A 19805-nucleotide genomic window follows, 5' to 3' on the forward strand; every position below is an offset into this window, starting at 1 on the left:
AAGAGGAACGAATTTCTGTAGATGGCTCAGGGGGTCCAAGAAATGGACAAGACAATAGTGGCTCAACTTGGAATCATTCAAGCAAAGCATCAAATATTGATACTTGGGCACCAATAGCCACAGCAAAGAAAGATTTTCAGTCTTCAGGATGGGAGGATCTCTCATCATCCACAGCACGTCATCCGTCATCTAGTTTTGATGATGGCACTTCTTTATGGGGAAACCCTCACAGACAAGCAAAAGTGTGTAATTGGAAAGATGGACCCCCTACTAAAACACCTAATGGAATTACAGGTAACAATATGCCATCTGGAGGATCTGGTATGTTCCAAACAGGTCCAGGCATGATACGTTTGCCATCATCAATGAATCCAGCAAATAAATCAGAGCTGGCTTCAGTGTGGGGCAAGATACCTCCTATAAACCATGGCCAAAACTGGTCTGACATACCTCGCAGAGATTCACCTGGCCCAGGGGTCTGGGATGAGTCTCATATGCCTCTTAATTTGAAGATGCAAATACAAGGAGCTCCAGGCTGGAGTGAATCCAATAGTCCAATGGGTCCACCTTATTGGGGTGCTAAACCTAGAAATTCTTCCATGCCAAACTGGATTGATGGCCAAGTTGATACCAGTAACTGGACACCAATGAAGGTGAGAAAATGTTTAGAATTTTTCAGAGCTTACATGTTAGTTTTTGGCATTTTAGAGTTTTTAAATTAGGGAGTAAATTTTAACTGAATTTCGTAAGTCTGGTGAGGTTTGGATTTTGGATAATTGTCACATGGTAATGATTTGATCTTGCATTTTCAACATTTACAGAATGATTTAAAATAGTTAAGGAAAGTGTCGGTGATTTTGTGACAGCTCTCGTAATAATTATTAAAGTAAGTAGAAGATACCAGAATGTATAAGAAGAAAATAAAATACATTAGTCTGCATTACAAGCTCAGCATGTCTTCAAAAGTTAAATTTGCAATATATTTTCATCATAGTGCATTAATGCTGTAGGAAGCTAGTTTTGTGTGTTAATATGAGGGCATAGGTGTTTTAATGTTGTTGTCTAAGATAAAATTTGCACAGTGAAAGATTGGCAGGTGTAATGTTTATGTGAAGGCTATTTACATACATAAATTTAATTTCCTAGAATCAGCTTAAATACTAGTTTAATGACATCCTCATTCTTGCTTAATTCAGTTTTCTTTTCTCCCTATTGCCATGGGTATCCTTTACTGTGTGACCCAATAATTTAGTGTTTTACATTCAAATTTTGAAGTATTTTTTGTTATACCAGTTAGTATAATTTCTTCTAATGTGACACATGTAACACATTTTCTTTAAGCAACTTCTCCAAAAAGTTTGAAATTAAACAATTACTTGCTATAAAATCAAGTTTGTTTGGTTATGGAGCTTTCAAATAGAAAATCAGGCTCTTCCTGATACACCAACCTGTTGCATCTTCTCTTTCAGCATTTTATACTTCTCTTGCATTTCATTATGTGTTACCTATAACCAATAGAAAGTCAAGGTTTTTATCTGTCAAATGATGTTATATAATATTGTGTTCTGAACAGACAATTGTCAATTGCACTTGGAGAACAAGCTCTGTTTTCACAAAAAAGCCAATGATTGGCTTGGATGAATTTATAATAGCTCTTTGTTGCATAGTTAGAAATTCAGGAAAAGTGAGAGTTGAGGGAAATTATCTATTTGCATGTTATTAGTCTATTCTTTGGTGCATTATTTAAATAAAATTTTAGTACATTAACCATCAATAATAATAATAATGAAAACAGTTAAGTATCATCAACAATTGACAGTGAGAAAACAGAACATTGTACTTTTATTTCTTGTTTTCCATGTTTATTTTTTGTTATGAATAACTAAAATGTCAAAAATTAGTGATATTTTAGATTAGTTAAAATTAGATAAGGTAAAAAAATGTTTTGCAAGGCATGCATAGAAGCAGTTCATAGTAGCTGGACATATCCTGTAATTATTTGCAACTCATGATGATGCAGATAGTAGTGAGACAGAGAACAATAAAACAATAACAACTGCTTGGAATTAATTTAGCCATTTTTTTTTCTTTTTCCTAAAATAGTTTCAAATTGTAATTGTTTTTTTTTGTTTTTGGGTTACAAGGATTTTCAAATATATTGAACCTATATAAATAGGGTATTGAAAATACAGATAAAATATAATGTATTACTGAAAGCAAACATTTGAAATGTAATTTAAATGTTTCAGGGATTATACAAAGGAAGTTTAAGATGAAATATATTTTTAATCTTTACATGAAAATCACTTTGCACATGAACTATTAAAAAAAATCAGTATATTTGTGGACAAATTTCATTATTAAAATACTTCTGTATGTGAAAGACTTGTAATATTAATTGTAATACTGCCAAAATTTTGTGAATTTGTACACTAAATTGAAAGTGGGAAGTATTAATTCTGTAACTTAAATCAGTACAAAGAGGTCACATGGTTGGTCAAATTAATCAGGCCAGTGTTGAGAGAGCAATATTACACATGTTCAGATATAAAACAAATTACCAAAAATATCTCTGTACAAGATATTGCTAGTAATTTGTATATGGCATTTACAGAAACTCAAGTTTTAACCCTAAGGAAGAAAAATTAATTTACTTTGAAGAGTGAAAGGATTAATTATTTATGAAAAGTGTTGTAGATGAAATCATGAGTGGTTAATATAATTATATTTTGTGTGAGTAGATGTTGGTGAATGAATAATAGTAGTTTGAGTTGGGGTTTTAGAAAATGTTACCCAATCGTAAGCTTCCTAAAGTAATTGTAAATTATTTCATAATGAAATATAATAAATTAATTTAAGAAAATAAGAATGCTGAAAAGCTTCACCTTGGCTGTTGTTTTGCTAGTTTTACACTGCTAAATTAGGGATGGTTAGTGCAGATAGCCCTCATGTAGCTTTGCAAAAATTTCAAAAACAAATAAACCAGCCAAGCTGAAGAGGTCAGGTTCTTAGTGAAGGTCATCATTATCAGTAATAAACCAGCCAAGCTGAAGAGGTCAGGTTCTTAGTGAAGGTCATCATTATCAGTGATTGTAGCTGATTTGGTGTAACTGAGATTTTATTATTCTTTACATTTACTCAAATGTTTGTGTTCATAACTTGCTCTAGAGTATTCAGTCCCCAAAAATGGATGAGATTATAAAATTTACAGTGAATCAATAAAAATTGCAGGTTACATTTTGTTTCTTTTTATTAAGATCCATGTTTTGTGAAAAGTGTTCTTAAATAAGGAAAGATGCTGTTTTGTGACTGATATTTTCAGAAAAAGATTGAACTGTGAAAAACAGAATAAATTTATTTGACCAAAAGCTCATTCTATAACATCTCAAATGTGTGTTGATTTATTTTAGGGTGGAAAACCACTCACTAAAGATCTGATATGTGCCAGTAAGCAGTTTCGTATTCTGACTGAAATGGGATTTAAGGTGAGCTATTTGCTTTAGAAATTCATGAAGGCCATGAAAAGTATTCAGTTACTAATCATGTTGTACATAATGTTTAAAACATATGTTTTAAAAAAATTGTAAGTATACTTAATTCCTTTTGTCGTAACTGGAAAATTTTCTTGCCTTTGCTGATATCTGTTGAAAAAAGAACTAAGAATAATGAACACTTATTCAGTAACCAATTTTTAATCTCTCCTAGTAGTCAAATTCCACATATTAGTTTTCTTTGTGCTGTTTGGTTGATTTCTTGGGTTTTAATTTTATGTAATTGAGTGCAATATAGTTTTTGTGTGTGTACATAGGTTTTATTTTCAAAATTCTTTCAGTTAATTTTATGAAATTCTTATTTTTCAGAGAGAGGATGCTGAGAATGCTTTGCGAAACAATCTCATGAACTTGGAAGAAGCAGTTGGTAAGTTATTCAATAAATATGTTCATTTGTAGCACTTCTGAGCTTTATGATTGAACACAAACCTCTCAAATTCTGTATTTAGTGGTTCTTGCTCAATTGATGCGAAATGCTTGATTTTAGCCATTTTCTATGCCAAAATTTGTATCTAGAGTATGTAATTGGATGAACCTCCTGAGGAATGGATCTGTGTATTTGGCAGCTGTCAGTTTTTTTTTTGTTACAATAATAAACTATAAGAAACTTGAAAAACTTTAAAGATATAGGTTACATCTAACTAATGTATATATTTAGTACTTGTATAACAGTTTTTGTAAAGAAGTTAAATTCTTTTATTTTCTGTGATAAGATTTTCATTTCTTGTATATTATCAGCTTAATATTCGTATATTGAAACCTTTTTGTCCTAATGAAACCATCAGAATTTACAGAAGCTTGCACATGATAAGTGGCCTACATAGTGTAAACTTGTAACATAAATGTATGTAGAAGTAGAACGTGTAAGTCGTGAAAAATGTGCATTTTATATATCAATTAAGTCGTAATTTTTACTTCCATTAACACTTGTTTCTTTTTAACTTCCTTTTGTTAGTTTTTATTTTTAAGTCAGATTATGTAAATCATAACTGTGCACAACTCTATAGGCCTATCTGCTTTCCAACTTTTAAGTGTCTTTATCTGAATTTAAGATTCTAATGAAATATTTTTGTAGCCTTCAAAAGGGAAAAATACAACTGAGTTTCAATACGAGCAATATGGAAAATGTTGCCAAAAATAGTTTTCCAGTTTCTTTTATCAGGGAACTGTCTCTCGAGTGTAGTTCAACTACTACTACTGCTACTACTACTACAGTAGGAAAACCTATCTATAAATTGACAAACGCTCATTTTGTTGGTGTTTAACTGGATTATTTTCAAGTATTAAATGCATGCTTGTTTGTAAAGATTGTGTAAGATGTGTGGTCAGGTTAATTTGTTTGTCAAATTGTAAATCATCTTATGCTGGTTCTGAAAAGTTAAAAGAACAGTCATTTGTGGATTTTGTTCACGAAAACTTTCGTAAGCTATGATGGCTATATGAAAAGATATTGCAAAATGTGTGAATTCCATCCTCCTTAAAGTACAACTAAAATGAACATTTAGTCAGCTTTTGATGTGTAGTTGTAAAGCTGAGTAGGTAACAATTATGAAATGGTTTAAGTGAAATACTTCAGAATTATAACCTTTTATTACTGACATGTAAATATCTCAATTATTTAAGGTCAGTCACTGCAGTCCCAGAAGGTGGTTAGTAATAAATTTTGTATTATATAATTGTTTTACTTGTAACAGTAAGAGTAGTATTACACTAACATTACAGCTAGGTTATAGCTCTATACTTCTCTAAATCTTTTAAAGCCATGTGGTGGATCCAGTGCTAAATCTGACTTTTATATTAATAGAACTTGTAAATCACCACATCCGAAGCATATGCTTTAAACATCTGGCATGATAACTTTTGGGCCTTTTAAATTAAAATGTGTACTTTTGTAGGGTCCCTGAAAGCATTCTGTTTCGAGTAAATAAAACCAAAATTAAGACTTAAGTTTTATTTCTTGGTTTTGAAGTCTGTGGAATTTATAATTCTTGTGATTCATGAAAGTAGCATGTTTTACTGATGTCACAGTAGTACAGATTGCAATGTTAAGCATCTCTTAATCACCTTGATGGGACATCAGTAAGTTTACAGATTTACAATGCTAAACTCGGAGGTGGACACAGCAAATAGCCCGATGTAGCTTTGCTATCAGAAAACACAAGCATTCATTATATGACACTTTAATATCTGTTGACTTGACAGGCAATACTGTGCAAATGATTAAAATGGGGATATTAATTTTTTGACAATTCATGCTTCATTATACAATGAGAAATAAAAATGTTTAATATACTGCTGGTATTTATTTCAATGTATTTCATACATAAAACTTACCTATGGCCTCGTGTTGTTAACTTAATATTTTAAAACAAGTTTTGTCTTTACTGTTTCCTAGTGGCACAGTATGTTTAAGTGATAGCCTCATGACTGATAATTAAATTAGGCTTGTAATATTTGGACCTAAAACAAACAAAACATTCATTTACACCTTAAAGGGTACATAATACTGACAACCATGTGCTGTTCAAGAACAGCTGGAATTTACAAAATATAACTTTTTGAACTATGTTTTCTGTTCAATATATTTTTAACTATTTCAAATCGGACATCTTTTTCTATGCACGTCGAGATTTTACTAAGGTATGCTCAAAGTTTTTAAAAAATTTATCATGGTATAGAAATAATCTTATCAAAATGTAACTAGTATTCTGAGTTTTAAGTTCTTAATTTCATAAGGTAATATTAAAAATAAATCCAGAACTTCCTCCCAATATGAGAATTATGACTTTCACTTTGTAGGCATTCATTCATTGTTTAATTTATTTACTACCCTTCTGGATAAATACAAACTATAATATGTTGCTCATCACATTATTGTTACTTGGGCAAAGTATAATTTTTATAGTTTTCAATTTTACTTGTTTGGAGAGCCACAAAGTAAAAAAAAGAAAATCAGACTCCTCTTTCACAAATTTCCAGTAGCTGTCTCTAACACTTAATGCTTTGTTATTTATAACCAATATAAAACTACAGTTTTAATGTATTAAATGCCATATTACATTGTTTTCAATACAGGGAATTGTATTCTCAAGACAGCATGTGTGGGTATTAAAACTTTAAAATACAGAACAAGGTTTCAACCTTCATACACTGTCTTCAGGTTAACAAAGAGAGTTTGTAATTGACTGTTGCCAGGCACGTCTTTGGGATGAGTGTGAACAGGTACAGGATTGTAGGGGGTTTTGCAGTTAGATGTTAGGTTATTAATTTGTATTGGTATAAAGGGGTTCTTTTATATTGGTTTAATTTTGGTCTTAGTTGTTGTATAAGTAAGGCTTCTTTGATTTTGCATTTGTTTATATTTGTTTCCCCTCTTAGTATCTAGGTTTTTTCTAAGGTTATGTTGTGTTTTATTTGCAGTGTTCAAAAATGTGTGAAGGTATTTTTTGCATTTTTTTTTAATCTGGTTTCCATTTCCCTGCTTGTTTTTTCCTGGGACTCAGCACATGAAACAAAATAAACTCAACATATTAAGAAACAAAATAAACACAGCCACAAAACTATGCTCACCCAATAAAACTAATGATGAAATCAACAAAATAAAACACTTCATTAACATCAACAAATTTTCTCAAACTGTTGAAAAAAATTATACGCACATACCTAGATCAACAACAACCAAACAATGATAAATCCCAAAATACAACAAACTACAAAAAACGTATACTGCTGCATACCATATGTTCCAGATATCAGCAAAAATATAACCAATATTTGGAAAAAAACTTATAACAAAACACAACATTCCAGTAAACACCAAATTTATTCAAAAACTAGGTTCAAACCTAAAGTCCATACTATATAAAAACTACACTGACAAAAAAAAACCCTAACATGTTTTATAAAATACAATGCAACAACTGCCACGATTTCTATATTGGAGAAACAAGCAGAAAAATGGAAATTAGATTCAAAGAACTAAAAAAAGAAACACCTTTACACATTTTTGAACACTGGAAATCAAATAAACACAATATAACCATAGAAAACTCGTTAAGTTCGGAAACAAATATAAAGAAATGCCAAATCAAAGCCCTTCTTATACAACTAAAATTAATATAAAGGAACACATTTATACTAATCAATAATTTAACATCTAACTGCATTGCCTCATACAATCCCATACCAGTTTGCTCTCATCCCTAAAATGTGCCAAGCAATGGTCAGTTGGAAGCTTTTTTAACCTGAAGATGACCTAAGAAAGTCAGAACATTGTTCTGTACCTTATTTTAGTTGAAGCAATAGTATAGGTATAGATGGTAAAATATAGTAGAAGAAAACCTATTTTTGCATGCATGGTTGCAAGCAATTTGAGAGAAAGTAATTGGATTGGACAACACAAGTCCAATGTTTGCCAAGTGATTTACAGCTTGTATGGTGAGTTTATTAACTAAGACATAGTTCAAAGGGCAGTCAAATTAACTAAAAACAAATGTATACTGTTAGTTTGGAGCTATTCAGGATAAATGGTTGTAGTTTGTTAGAGCTTGAAGTAATTTTAGAAATAAAAGAAGGATAATGTAGAATTATTTAATATTTATGTTTGTTAGAAGGTCTGACAAATTGACCAACCTTATATAAAGTTGAGAAAGTAAGAGACAAAAGTATTTGTGATTTATTTTATCAAGTTTAAGAGGTTATGCACAAGTTTGACAATTTTCATTAAATAAATGTCTATTTAATCTTAACATGAAAATCTCTTTGCATTTAAACCAGTAAAAACTTTGATTTCACATATTTGTAGTGGAAATTTTAGTAAAATTACTTCATTAAAATGTCTGACTACAAAAGACTTAATGTATACTGAATGTTTTTCAATTGTGTGAAGATACACAAAACATGTTTAGAAGTTGCGTGGAAACCATAAAGGTCAAGTTGGGTTTCGAACTCGGCTGATTCGACAGAGCTTGTAGAGAATGTAAATAGTCTCATTATGTTTAATAAAACAAACTGCTAGTATAAACCAGTTAATGAGCTTTGTATGTTGACCAAAGCACTAAAGTTAGATATTTGTTAAGTAGGTCATGTCCAGTTCACCACTGATAAGGTAGACTAGCTATCTCTAGGTGATGTTTGGGAAGTTGCTTTTGTGGTTCATGTATAAATCACCTTTCATTATATACATTTATGAATATTTTTTGTCTGGAATAATTATTTTTAAGTATTTATTTAAAAAACAACAACAACAAAAAATGTCAAAAAATTAATAAACCCAGATGCAACTTCTGTAAAGATCAACAGCCTTTCACGAATGCATAATTACATGACCTAGGTGATGATTGTGTGGTTTGTAATAGGTTGTATTATTTTTAACATGGTTATAAATATTTAACTTAAAACTTAAACTGTGCAGTACGTGTGGTGTGAAGTATTAAAAGGCTGAACATATTTTTCGAAAGGTGAACTACAAGCAGTGGCCACTAGAAATAATGCTATGGATATGTTTATGGGACATCAGAAATTACGACATGGCGTTGTAGATGACATTAATCTGACTGATTACTCTCACCAAGATCCATCCTTTGGACCAGGAGGGGGTTTGCAAGGTCCTGGGGGGTTCCAAGGACCTCAGGTGTTTAGTGGTGGTCCTAGTTTCAAGCATCAAATTAAGGTAACTAGTTTACTAGATAGGTAATTTTAACAATTAAGTAACATTTTTAATCTTGGGAATTAAAATGAACATTCTCCTACAGATAACATCTTTTTGGGAAATTAATGTATGTAATTCACATACAAAAAGATAATTTAATAAAAAGTTTTCGTATTGTATAAAACCATAAGAACTTACTCTTGTATCAAAATATAGACCACTGTTTTGTTTATACACATGCATATGTATCCATGTTTTAAATTCAGATGAATAACATTGTGTGATACACATGTACATAAGCTAAATTTGTGTTGAATTTTAATAATTTATTATCAACCACCACATAGTTATAAATATAGTAGCTTAATGCATAGTGTTGATGTTTAATTACTTATATCATATTTTTAAGTTATATAGATGGAATACATTCCTTGATATAATGTATAATAAATACAACAGTTTAACATTCAGACAATTTTTAAAACAGTGCAATATGCCCACCCACTAAACTTTAAGTGTTTGTGGTTAAAAAGTTAGACTATACCCAGTATATACAGGGTTTGAGCAGTTAATGGAAATCGCCTGTTTATTCCAAATGTTGATGTCTTAAGAGAACAAAAAGAAGTGCATAATAATAATAATATAACTAAATTATTCTTTGTCACTGAATTTGTGTGTATACAAATAACATTATTTTCCATAGGTTTTAAAAATATCAAACAGAAAACATGTCAGATTTTCAAAAAGGCATGACAGTAGTTGAATTTCTAGCTGGATTATCATCAACAGACTTACAATAATGACAGTATCCAAAGTAATAATATTAAAATTGATGTCAGAATCAATATTGAAAAATAAAACTACCTTGGACTAACACAATAGTAAGAAGAAACTAAGTTTGTAGATAAGCATTAATTCAAGGATTGTGGCAAAAGCAAGCATTTACAGTGTTATTAGCATGCACAGAAAATGTTCCTGACAAGGATTGGTTAACACTCCTTATTGGACTGCACAAGATGTCATTGTGTAGGTTTGCTATTCATAAACTTCTAGTAATACAAGGTTCCTAAAACACGTACAAATATACATCAAAAACAAGCATTGGACCCAAAATTAGTGGAAGTATGTAGTTTGTTGAGATGAAATTTCTTTTGTACTTTACCATCAATTGTAAGTTTTATGTAAGGTGGAAACCAAACAACTTGCAGTTCTTAATGTCTTGTGGCATCAGTTAAGTATGGTGAAGGGTCTCCAGTGGTATGGGGGTGTGCTTTTTGTTTGAATAATTTAGGCTGTATGAACTCCAAGAGGTAAAGGGACAGTAGATGATTACTTGAAACTTGTTGCTAAACAGACCACCCTGTGATGAATGTCATTCTTAAACCGAGTTGGTCATACTTCCACAATTTTTGGATTGGTTCAAAGAACAAGATGGAAGAGTTTGTCCACTACAGTCACCATACTGTAATGTTATCCAGCCCATATTATCAGTTATTGAAACAAAGTTTTGAAGCAGGTTTCCATAATTAACACCAATTCAGTAATAATTGGAAAGTTTTGATCATGGTCAAAGTATTGGATTATGATATACAACACTGTTTCATTAAACTTGTCTCAAAAATGTATTATTTGTTGGAGAACAAACTTCATGCAAATAAACGTAGAAAAGAACTAAGTATCTATTACTTCATTCACCCCCTGTATATGGTAACCTGTATCAGTGCTTGATCACATAATGCATTATAATACATAATAAACATTGTACATTTTTAATACTAGGTTAGTTTGGTGCTAGTTTTCCTCTCTAGTATCTTGCAGACACACTTGCACATAAATATTTGTGTTTGGGTGTTTTTGTTTTTGTCACAGGGCACAGCTTTAAACAGCAATGCTTCTAGTCTACTTAGTAATGCTGTCATTGGTGGACAGCAATCTAGTCTTAACCTTGGAAACAGTATTACTGGCATGAATCAAACCCTGATGCAAAGACTTTTACAACAGCAACAAGCACCTTCCTTTGGTCCTGTGAGTAGAATAATTAAAGATGACGGTGTTTATAGTTTATTTGAAACTAAATTTATTTTGATATATCGAAGTTTTCATGTGTAGCATAATTTCAGGTGTACAAGTTCAACAATAGTATAAAATATCAAGATCCATCCTTCAGACTGAAGTTTGTGGTTTAATTTAACCAGTTTTATTTTAGTATTTAACTAGTAGGTATTTTATCACTGTGGTTTCAGTGTTTATTCATTACCTGACCCTTTCTGATATTAAAGACCACACCAGAGTAACTTTCCTGTCAAGTGGCATCAGCTCAATCACAACACTAAAGTCATTTTGCTGTAGGAAGTAACTGTATAGTCCTGAATATGGTTTTAAACCACAAAATGTACAACTTTTGCATCATATAGTTAACTAGAATAATTGGAGCACATGTTCTTGCAAAGTGTGAAAAAGGAATGTTAACACTTCTTCTTTATCTTTTAAAATTATTAAACAAGTTAACTAATGATCATATTCAGTGATGTCTGTATTATTTTAGGCTGTGGTTTGTTACACACCTTTTTCATTGTTAAGATGGAAGTAGTACAGAATGTGGCTAGGGTTTGAGAATTTCCATTGGTAGATTTTATCATTGTTGATGCGGTATAGTTATGCTATGTCTTGCATCAAAAAACATTTCCCAAAAAGCAATTATAATGAATAAAAAAAGTCTTGCAATCTTTAGGTACATGGGAAAGAAAACACCTGCAGTATTGGTTAAGATTTACAATTTAAAATATTTTAATTAAAACTGGACTAGACATTACCTGATTGTTATCATGCTACACACTAAATTTTGTTGTATTCCCACTGTAGCAAAATAGTGCTTGTACTATGAGGCTGTAGGTGTATTAGAAGAATAAAGGTTATATCCCACTAGTTTACTAGAGTATTGCAGAAGTTGGTAGTAGATGTTGATAGTCTGTTTTCCATTAGTTATTTCAAATTATGTACAGCCAGTGCAGATAACCTTGTAATCTTTTTCATGAATATCTGAAACGAGCAACTTGTTAAAGCTGTTAATGTTTTTAACACAAAGTTAACACTAAAGATTATATAATGTAGGGAATATTTTAAGAATTTGAGCAAATGTGAAAATATTAGTGGCTTGTTAGTTCTTTTAAAAATATTATAAATATGCTTTTTACAAAAGAAACTAAAATGAACAAGAAAGAATAGTGCTAATTTTTTGTTTTGTTTTTAATAGAAAAAATAAATTCTCCAGTTCCCAAGTTTATATTTATCTGATAATTTACTTTGTTACAGTGCAACTTCATTTAATGCATAGTACTGGTTTTTCTTTGTCTGCTTGTTATCCTGTCTATTACTGTTTAAATATTTTATTGTTTTCATTTATAGTGTGAAACAGGAAATTTTAAGGTCAAAAGTTATTTTCACTTATGAAAATTTTAGTTTTTTGTGGGATTAATTGTAGTTTGATCACATTATGTTTGAATGAAATTATTTCTGTAAATTCTTACTTTATTAGAAATTCCCATAAACTATTTTAACTTTCATTTTTTTTTGTTAGGAAATTCTTAACATATTTTCAGTCTTGCTTCCTTATAAGTATAATTCTTATTTGTGTATGGTATTTTCTGGCTTACTGCTGATTATAGGCAGTGTTACGGGAGATAAACTGGTACTGCATTTTCGATACAACTTGGCATAAGTAAACTTCTGTTTACTAAAAGAGTACTTGACATTTAACATGGTCACGGTTAAATCCTGTTTTCAGACAAATGTACCACACAATTCCCATGGTGGACAAGCAGGAAGAATAAACCAACAGAGTCAACCATCTGCTACACAGTTGAAACTACTTGTACAACAAATACAAATGGCAGTTCAAGCAGGACATTTAAACCCACAGGTATGTTTGAAATCATAAGTTTAAATTGTTTATTGTTGGTGTTGTTATTCCATTTTATCTATCAACAGTAAATTAAACTTCATAAGGCCTTTATTTCATGACAGTGCAATAAACAGTATAGAAGCTTTTAATGGTAATTTTATTTTTTTAGTTTATTAGTTTACAAACCATGTTTTTTGTAAATTCTGCAGCGAGATAAATATTCCTCAGAATTTTGCCTGAGATCATGAATACATGAAAGCAAAACATGATCTTGAAGGTTAGAATTTTGTATAATTATTACTTGAAACTGTTACTACTTGGTGAAACTTCATCCTTGAAGATTTGAAAAAAACAGACGGTTGTTGATGACGAGAAACAGACTTGAAATAAAAATGTATCTTGGAATGGCTGGTATGGATATTAACACTTTTATTGATAAGGAAAGAACAAACTTCTGTTAGCATGAAGATGACCTAGGAAAGTTGAAATATTGTTCGCTTCTTACAATGAAAGTGTTAATACTGATACCAATTATTCTGATATACATTTTTATTTCATATTTGGTTTCTTTCTTTTTGGAATGTTAAATAAGAGTGTGTTATGTCCAGTCTTAATACATTTAATTTGTATGGTGTTATGTTTTTCAGATTTTAAACCAGCCACTGGCCCCTCAGACTCTTCAACTTCTGTACCAGTTGTTACAACAGATCAAAGTCCTTCATCAGATTCAACAGCAACAGCTGCACATGCCTCAACAGTTTTGTAAAGGAGGACCGTCTCCACAACAATTAAACGTACACATTACTCAAACTAAACAGCGAATTCACAACTTGCGTAACCAGATCGCTGCCCAACAGGCACATTTCATAAAGCAGCAGGTATAATTTTCCTTCCTTCCTGCAGTTAAAGGTTTATTGTTAACATTATTATTTTTGTACTTGTTTAGTTAGAAAAGTGTGAAATCTCTGAACAAAGTTTTTTTTTTTTTTTTTAAGGTGATTCTAGTAAAATTACCATTCTTATTTTTAGAAAAAATTATTCTTGAAAATGAATAATTAAGTAATTCTAAATTAAGTTGTTTTGTTTTCAAAAGAACTTTCAATTATTGAATTTATTTCTAAACTTTTTTATTTATAGCCATGTTTTTCCTTTATTGCATTGTTTCAGGAACTCGTATTAAATTTCTCATTTTTATTGAACAGTGGTAATAAATGAGTTTTTTTAAATTTATATATACATACTTATGTTTCCTAAGTAAATCCTTTTGATACTGCAGTCTAATACACACATGCTAATTCTGTTGCTGAGCTTATTAATTTTCATTATGATTCATGTGGGTATTGTATACAGATACACATAACATCAATTCTTAGTATTTTCAAATTTTCTGATATTTTAATTTGTCTTCCATGAAACCACAAAATTCTTAAATTAATATTGGGATTAATACTGACTTGTGTACCATCTTTGCAATTGCTTTTAACCCTGTATTGTCTATGGAAGGGTTTTCTTTCCATTATTGTAATTGGTATTAATATATGGGTGGAGATGATAAAGGGTTAAGTTAAAGGTTGTGAAAATAAACATTCAACCTTTTTGACTATGAATTTTATTTTTCATGTCACAAGATACTTAGTTATTTTGTGATAAACATTTTACACATTGTTACTTGTTTAGCTGTTTCGAAGTGTTACATTTATGATACAGGAAAACAAAAGTAGCCAGAGTTTTCAGTGCTTAAACTTTGTCTTCTTTCTAAATTAAGAATGCCAATAATAATAGCTATTTTTCTGTTAGCATAACTTAAGAGTAATAAATTGAATGAAGTAATTTTTCTGAAGTTGGGATCCTAAATATTGGTTTTAAAGGTTTACTCTGTGCAAGTATTATGATGCACATGCTACATAGGGAGATAAAGAAATTTATAAATAGAAGCTGATGGCATTTGTAGTGATGAATTAAACTCTTTTAAAGTTTGAATTTTTCTGAACAGAATTTGTCTTTGAAAAGTACACTTGAAGTTTAGATGAGTTATTTGTTATTAAAATGTGAAATCTGTAGTTTTATTGGTAAAAATTACGAAATCTATTAAGAAGTCTTACGAAGCAAAAATGTTAATAAGCATGAGATTTTAGTTTTGAAATATAATTTCAAAATGTACTTGTCACAAAAAAAAGATTTTGATGTAAAATCTAAGATGTTAAAATATTTACATTTTGTTAAGTATATGGACATTTAATTTATATTGTGGAGAAATATGCAAATACAAGAGAGAACTGGCAGAAAGTAACTTAGTGCATGGTAAGATATAGACCTAGGTCTTTGTATCACTTGAGTTACTTATATAGAACTTTGTACAGTTTTTATACTCTCTGAACTTTAAATTGTCTTTTTTTTTTTATTAAAATGAAGAATTTTTAAGAATATTTGGTATACATGTTTGACCTTGAAGAAGAAAGGCACACCTTTTTTGAAAGTGCTTGGGTTATAGGGTTTTTATTTTATCTCTATCATATTTGAACCTACGTGTTTTTTTAACATCATGGTATATGTGCTGTAATTTTTTAATCTTGGTGAAATTTATCTGAATGTGTGTTATACGTTCTTTAAAGACTTCACATTTTGTTCTTGTTTTTTTCAACTACAGTTCTTTTTAAAATTATATCAGACCTCAGATCTAGAAGTACTTAATGTTCACTCATTAGCCAGTAATCTATAAAGACAATTTAATGAATGCCTAGGTGTGTTTTGGTGTAAATTATTTAACTTGAGCAAGTTTCATTGGATTGTTTTCTTCCAATTTTTTCTTGGTATTTTTGTATTGGTAAACCCTTATTTGATTTCATTGCTACAGTGATAGGTTGTGTTAAGGTGTTAATTTATGAGTTTTAAAGTGTGCACTAAAGTTTTGGTGAAGGTTTCTATTGTGTAATTTCTGTAAAATTAAATAATGAAGAGACTTTTTTTAATTTTCTGAAAACATTTAAGCTGCAAAAACTTCTATATTAGAATTTTAGGACTGATCTTTAACTGATGTCTTAGTTGTGCTGTACTCTTGTTTTTATTCTAATAAATATTTGATATGCTGAAAGTTTTAATAATAAATGATATTCAATAAGTGGAGAATAATTCAAGTAAATTTAATAATGTAATAATGTGAAAAAGTAAGAATTAACATAATGTGCAGTCACAAAACCTTGTGATAAATGTTCAATATTTTATACCAAATACATAGGTGTGTTTTGATAATGAAGTACAATTTCTGTTTTTCTCTCATAGCAAATAAATCAACAGCCATCTCAGGCAGCAAACATCCCAAGCCCTCAGTCATCTAATGAACTCTTCAAACCTAGTCTAGATTCTATCACCAGTCTAAGTTCTGACCTGCATGATCTTTCTATTCAGGAACCAACCACACCTCACACTCAGTCTCGACTTTCCCAGTGGAAGTTGCCATCCGTGGACAAAGGGGAAAGATGCTCACCTGTTAGAAATGTTGGAAATAATTATAATGGTTCAGGAGAGTTCAGTCGTGCACCTGGAACAATGTCAAAGCCCATATTTTCAAACAGTTCACATTCCACATCTAACATACATTCTGTAGTAGGTCAAGGCAACAGTACCTGGTCTAGTCTACCACGCGCACATAAAAGTACTGGCACTTGGCCTGAGCCCTCCTCAGCTGTTGACACTCCCTCTGATAAAAGGATCACATCTCCAAGTAGCAGTATGGGCACTAATAACTTAACCATTTCTTCTTCAACAACTCTTACAGAGCCTCCAGGTAACAACTCTTCAGAAGTTGACAAGAAGGAACTGGTAACTTCAGTCTCTTCAAATTCTACCAGTACCAACTCAGTCTTGCAACCCTCATATAATCTAGCTGATCTTGTTGCAGAATTTGAACCTGGAAAACCATGGAAGGGCAATTCGCACATTAAGAATATTGAAGATGACCCACATATTACTCCAGGTAGTGTGGCTCGCTCACCTCTCTCTTTACACAACATAAAAGAACCAGACTTTCTAGGTTGGTCATCTAAATCTAGACCTCCTGCCACCACTGGTGGGGATTCCCTCGCAGCATCACTTGCTTCACTGACTTGGGCTATCAATCCAGCCTTATCCAATGGGAGGTATGTATTTGTTTTCATCATGTTTTATATTTATAAACCAGTTTATCCAGATGAAATTATATTTGACTCGGTGATTTCATCTTGTTGACTATCTTCATCTAAATGTTTACTTTTTCCCGATGTTCACACTTCATGAATATTTCTGTTGGGATAATAATAATAAAAAAATTCATCATTACTGTGTTATATTTTTGTCCAGTGTCTTTTAAACTGGAATTGTTTTCTTGTCTTCATTGTTTTTTTATTTCTAGAACCTGGCTTATAAGTGTCTTTTAATATTTAATGACGTTTAGTTAGGGTTTTTTAGTAGTAATATTACAATACTGTCATTTAACTCAAACAAGAAAGGAGAAAACGCTAGTACTGCAAAAACATGCTAATTTGTAAATAGATCCTATAATGTTTACAGCCTTTCCTCTGGTGATTAGAGTTTAAGATTACTATAGGAAGGGAGTCTTGGCCCATGATGTTGGGCACATTAAAAACATTTTTATTTACCATTTTTTGTCATATTTTTTTCCTGTTTGTTTTTGATATTACAATGTACAGTTTGTTTAGTTTTTCATATTTATCTTCAGTGGTTCCAACAAATATGGTGTTTCTAAGTCCAGTTGGAATCACTTTGGACCAGAAAATCTATTACCGTCAGGATGTGTGGGGAGCTTCAGGTTCAAAGACCACTAGACCCTCTCCTGGCTTGGCTGGACAAATGAAAGGAACTAACAATGCCTGGGACTCAAACCAAGGTATTCAAGAAAGTGATTGTATTGGTTAATTATTTTTAATACTTGTCGAAAGTTACTGGACTATGATCAATGGAGATGAGCTATTTTGAGTCTGAGCTTTAGATTAGATACAGAAAATTTAATATTTTACCATTGATTAGAGAAAAGTTGGCTTTTACTATATTTTTGTTCTTACAGTTGACATAAAATTTGTACATTTCCACAACCAACAAGCTGTGATTAGGAGTAAGTGTAGATAGAGAAATTATCACTCTAGAAAAATCTGAAATATCTGAAAAATTTAGCATGTTAGTTGAAGAAGTGGGTGGAAAGGATATCCATAATAGTAAATAGAAGAACAAAATAAATATTTTCTGTTGCACTTTAAAGAGGGTAAATTATTCTTAGGGTAGAATAATCTGAGAGTTTTGTTTTGCCTTACAGGTGAGATCTCTGATTTTTCATTTATAAAAAAAAAAAAAAAAAAAAAAGAATTTGAAGGGTTTTCGTCTGTCTGTTTACTTTAATATTTACAACACCCACATTTCTAAATTCCTCCAAAAATGAAAAAAAAATGAACTTTTTAACTTGCATTTTCTTTAGCTTTGAAATTGAAAACCTTGGAAATAAGATATGTAATTTTCAGGACTTGGAAGTCCTGGATAACATTTGTTTTTCAAGTCATGCACTTGGAAAAGTTCTGTAATTTCATTTTCAGTGTGTGTATAAAAAAAAAAATCCATGAAATAATTAGCTTATTTACAAATGGATAAACAAAAGTTTCTCAGAATCATTTGGATGATGAATCTTGTCTCTTGATACAAAGTTTAATCCTGCATTTGTTGGATTTCAGTCTTGAAGTTCATTATTTGTTGTATAAACTTAATTTTTTTTAACCCTATTTAATTTCCTTTAAATCTGAAATTTGAAACTAAAACCATAATTCTTTTTATGCTGGTAGTATCTTGTGTGGTAAGTTCATATTCAATTGGCCAAGGGGGGAAAAAATGAATTGCCTGTTGTGATACTAAAATATTGTAGCTGTAGATCAGTCAGTATTTGCAAGAAACTTGTGGCTTGTTTGGGGTAGAGATATTGTTATAAAGTAATTTAGAAGTACTTTTGTGTGTATAATTTGTTTAAACTTTAATCTTGGACTATGAACTGCATATTGTGAAAGGTTATAATTGTTTAGAAATTCCTTCAGTAGAATTGTATCAGTCTAAAAGATAAGTGAAATTGTACAACAAAAGAATAGTTTTAATGTTTTAATATTGACACACATTTTGTATGAACTATAAGTTATAAATTAGAAAATAATATTCAGTTGAAATTTATTGGATTTTCTATGAATTTGTGATGGAGATTATCATAAAAAATGTTTTATTTTTTTAGCCTGGGATAAACAGAATTCTTTCCTTGTACTTCGAAACCTTACCCCTCAGGTAATGATTTGCTGAATTTCCAAAGATATTTATTACTAAAATATTACGCACAAAATTCAATCTTTTACTACAGGCTGGGTCCCGTGGACCAACCTCGTCACCATTTTGTACTTGTTATAGTTTTCATGCTGTAACTTCAATATTGTTTTTGAAGATTGTTGATAAATATTACAAGTCTTGTGTATTCAAAATATCAGATTTTATTATTAAGGTTTTTTAAGCATGAAGATGTGCACCAACTTTATTCAGATGTCTTATGATATGACCTTACATTAACAGAGGTATTGTGTAATCTATCTACACGTGGTGGTTTTAAATGGAATGAATTATCTAAAATTATAAGACTACACAACACAGTTATGCAGACATCTTTAACTCCATATTTGTGGATATTTGG

The 19805-nt window shown here is 30.8% G+C and overlaps 1 protein-coding gene across 8 annotated transcripts in view; it reads left to right on the forward strand.

Annotated features, from left to right (window-relative positions):
- The window catches only part of LOC143255019 (protein Gawky-like), a 57140-nt gene that overhangs the window by 28125 nt on the left and 9210 nt on the right, over positions 1-19805 (forward strand). For 7 of the 8 annotated variants that reach the window (XM_076510021.1, XM_076510022.1, XM_076510019.1 and 4 more), the window contains 10 exons: positions 22-653; positions 3411-3485; positions 3861-3918; positions 9011-9222; positions 11071-11226; positions 12986-13120; positions 13750-13980; positions 16382-17238; positions 17817-17984; positions 19359-19408. In XM_076510021.1, coding sequence (XP_076366136.1) covers positions 22-653; positions 3411-3485; positions 3861-3918; positions 9011-9222; positions 11071-11226; positions 12986-13120; positions 13750-13980; positions 16382-17238; positions 17817-17922 — 2462 coding nt within the window. In that variant the 3' untranslated portion in view covers positions 17923-17984; positions 19359-19408. The remainder of the gene's footprint in view (positions 1-21; positions 654-3410; positions 3486-3860; positions 3919-9010; positions 9223-11070; positions 11227-12985; positions 13121-13749; positions 13981-16381; positions 17239-17816; positions 17985-19358; positions 19409-19805) is intronic. The other variant, XM_076510027.1, reaches the window with a different exon arrangement.

The sequence above is a fragment of the Tachypleus tridentatus genome, chromosome 7 (assembly GCF_004210375.1).
Source record: "Tachypleus tridentatus isolate NWPU-2018 chromosome 7, ASM421037v1, whole genome shotgun sequence".
Lineage (NCBI taxonomy): Eukaryota > Metazoa > Arthropoda > Merostomata > Xiphosura > Limulidae > Tachypleus > Tachypleus tridentatus.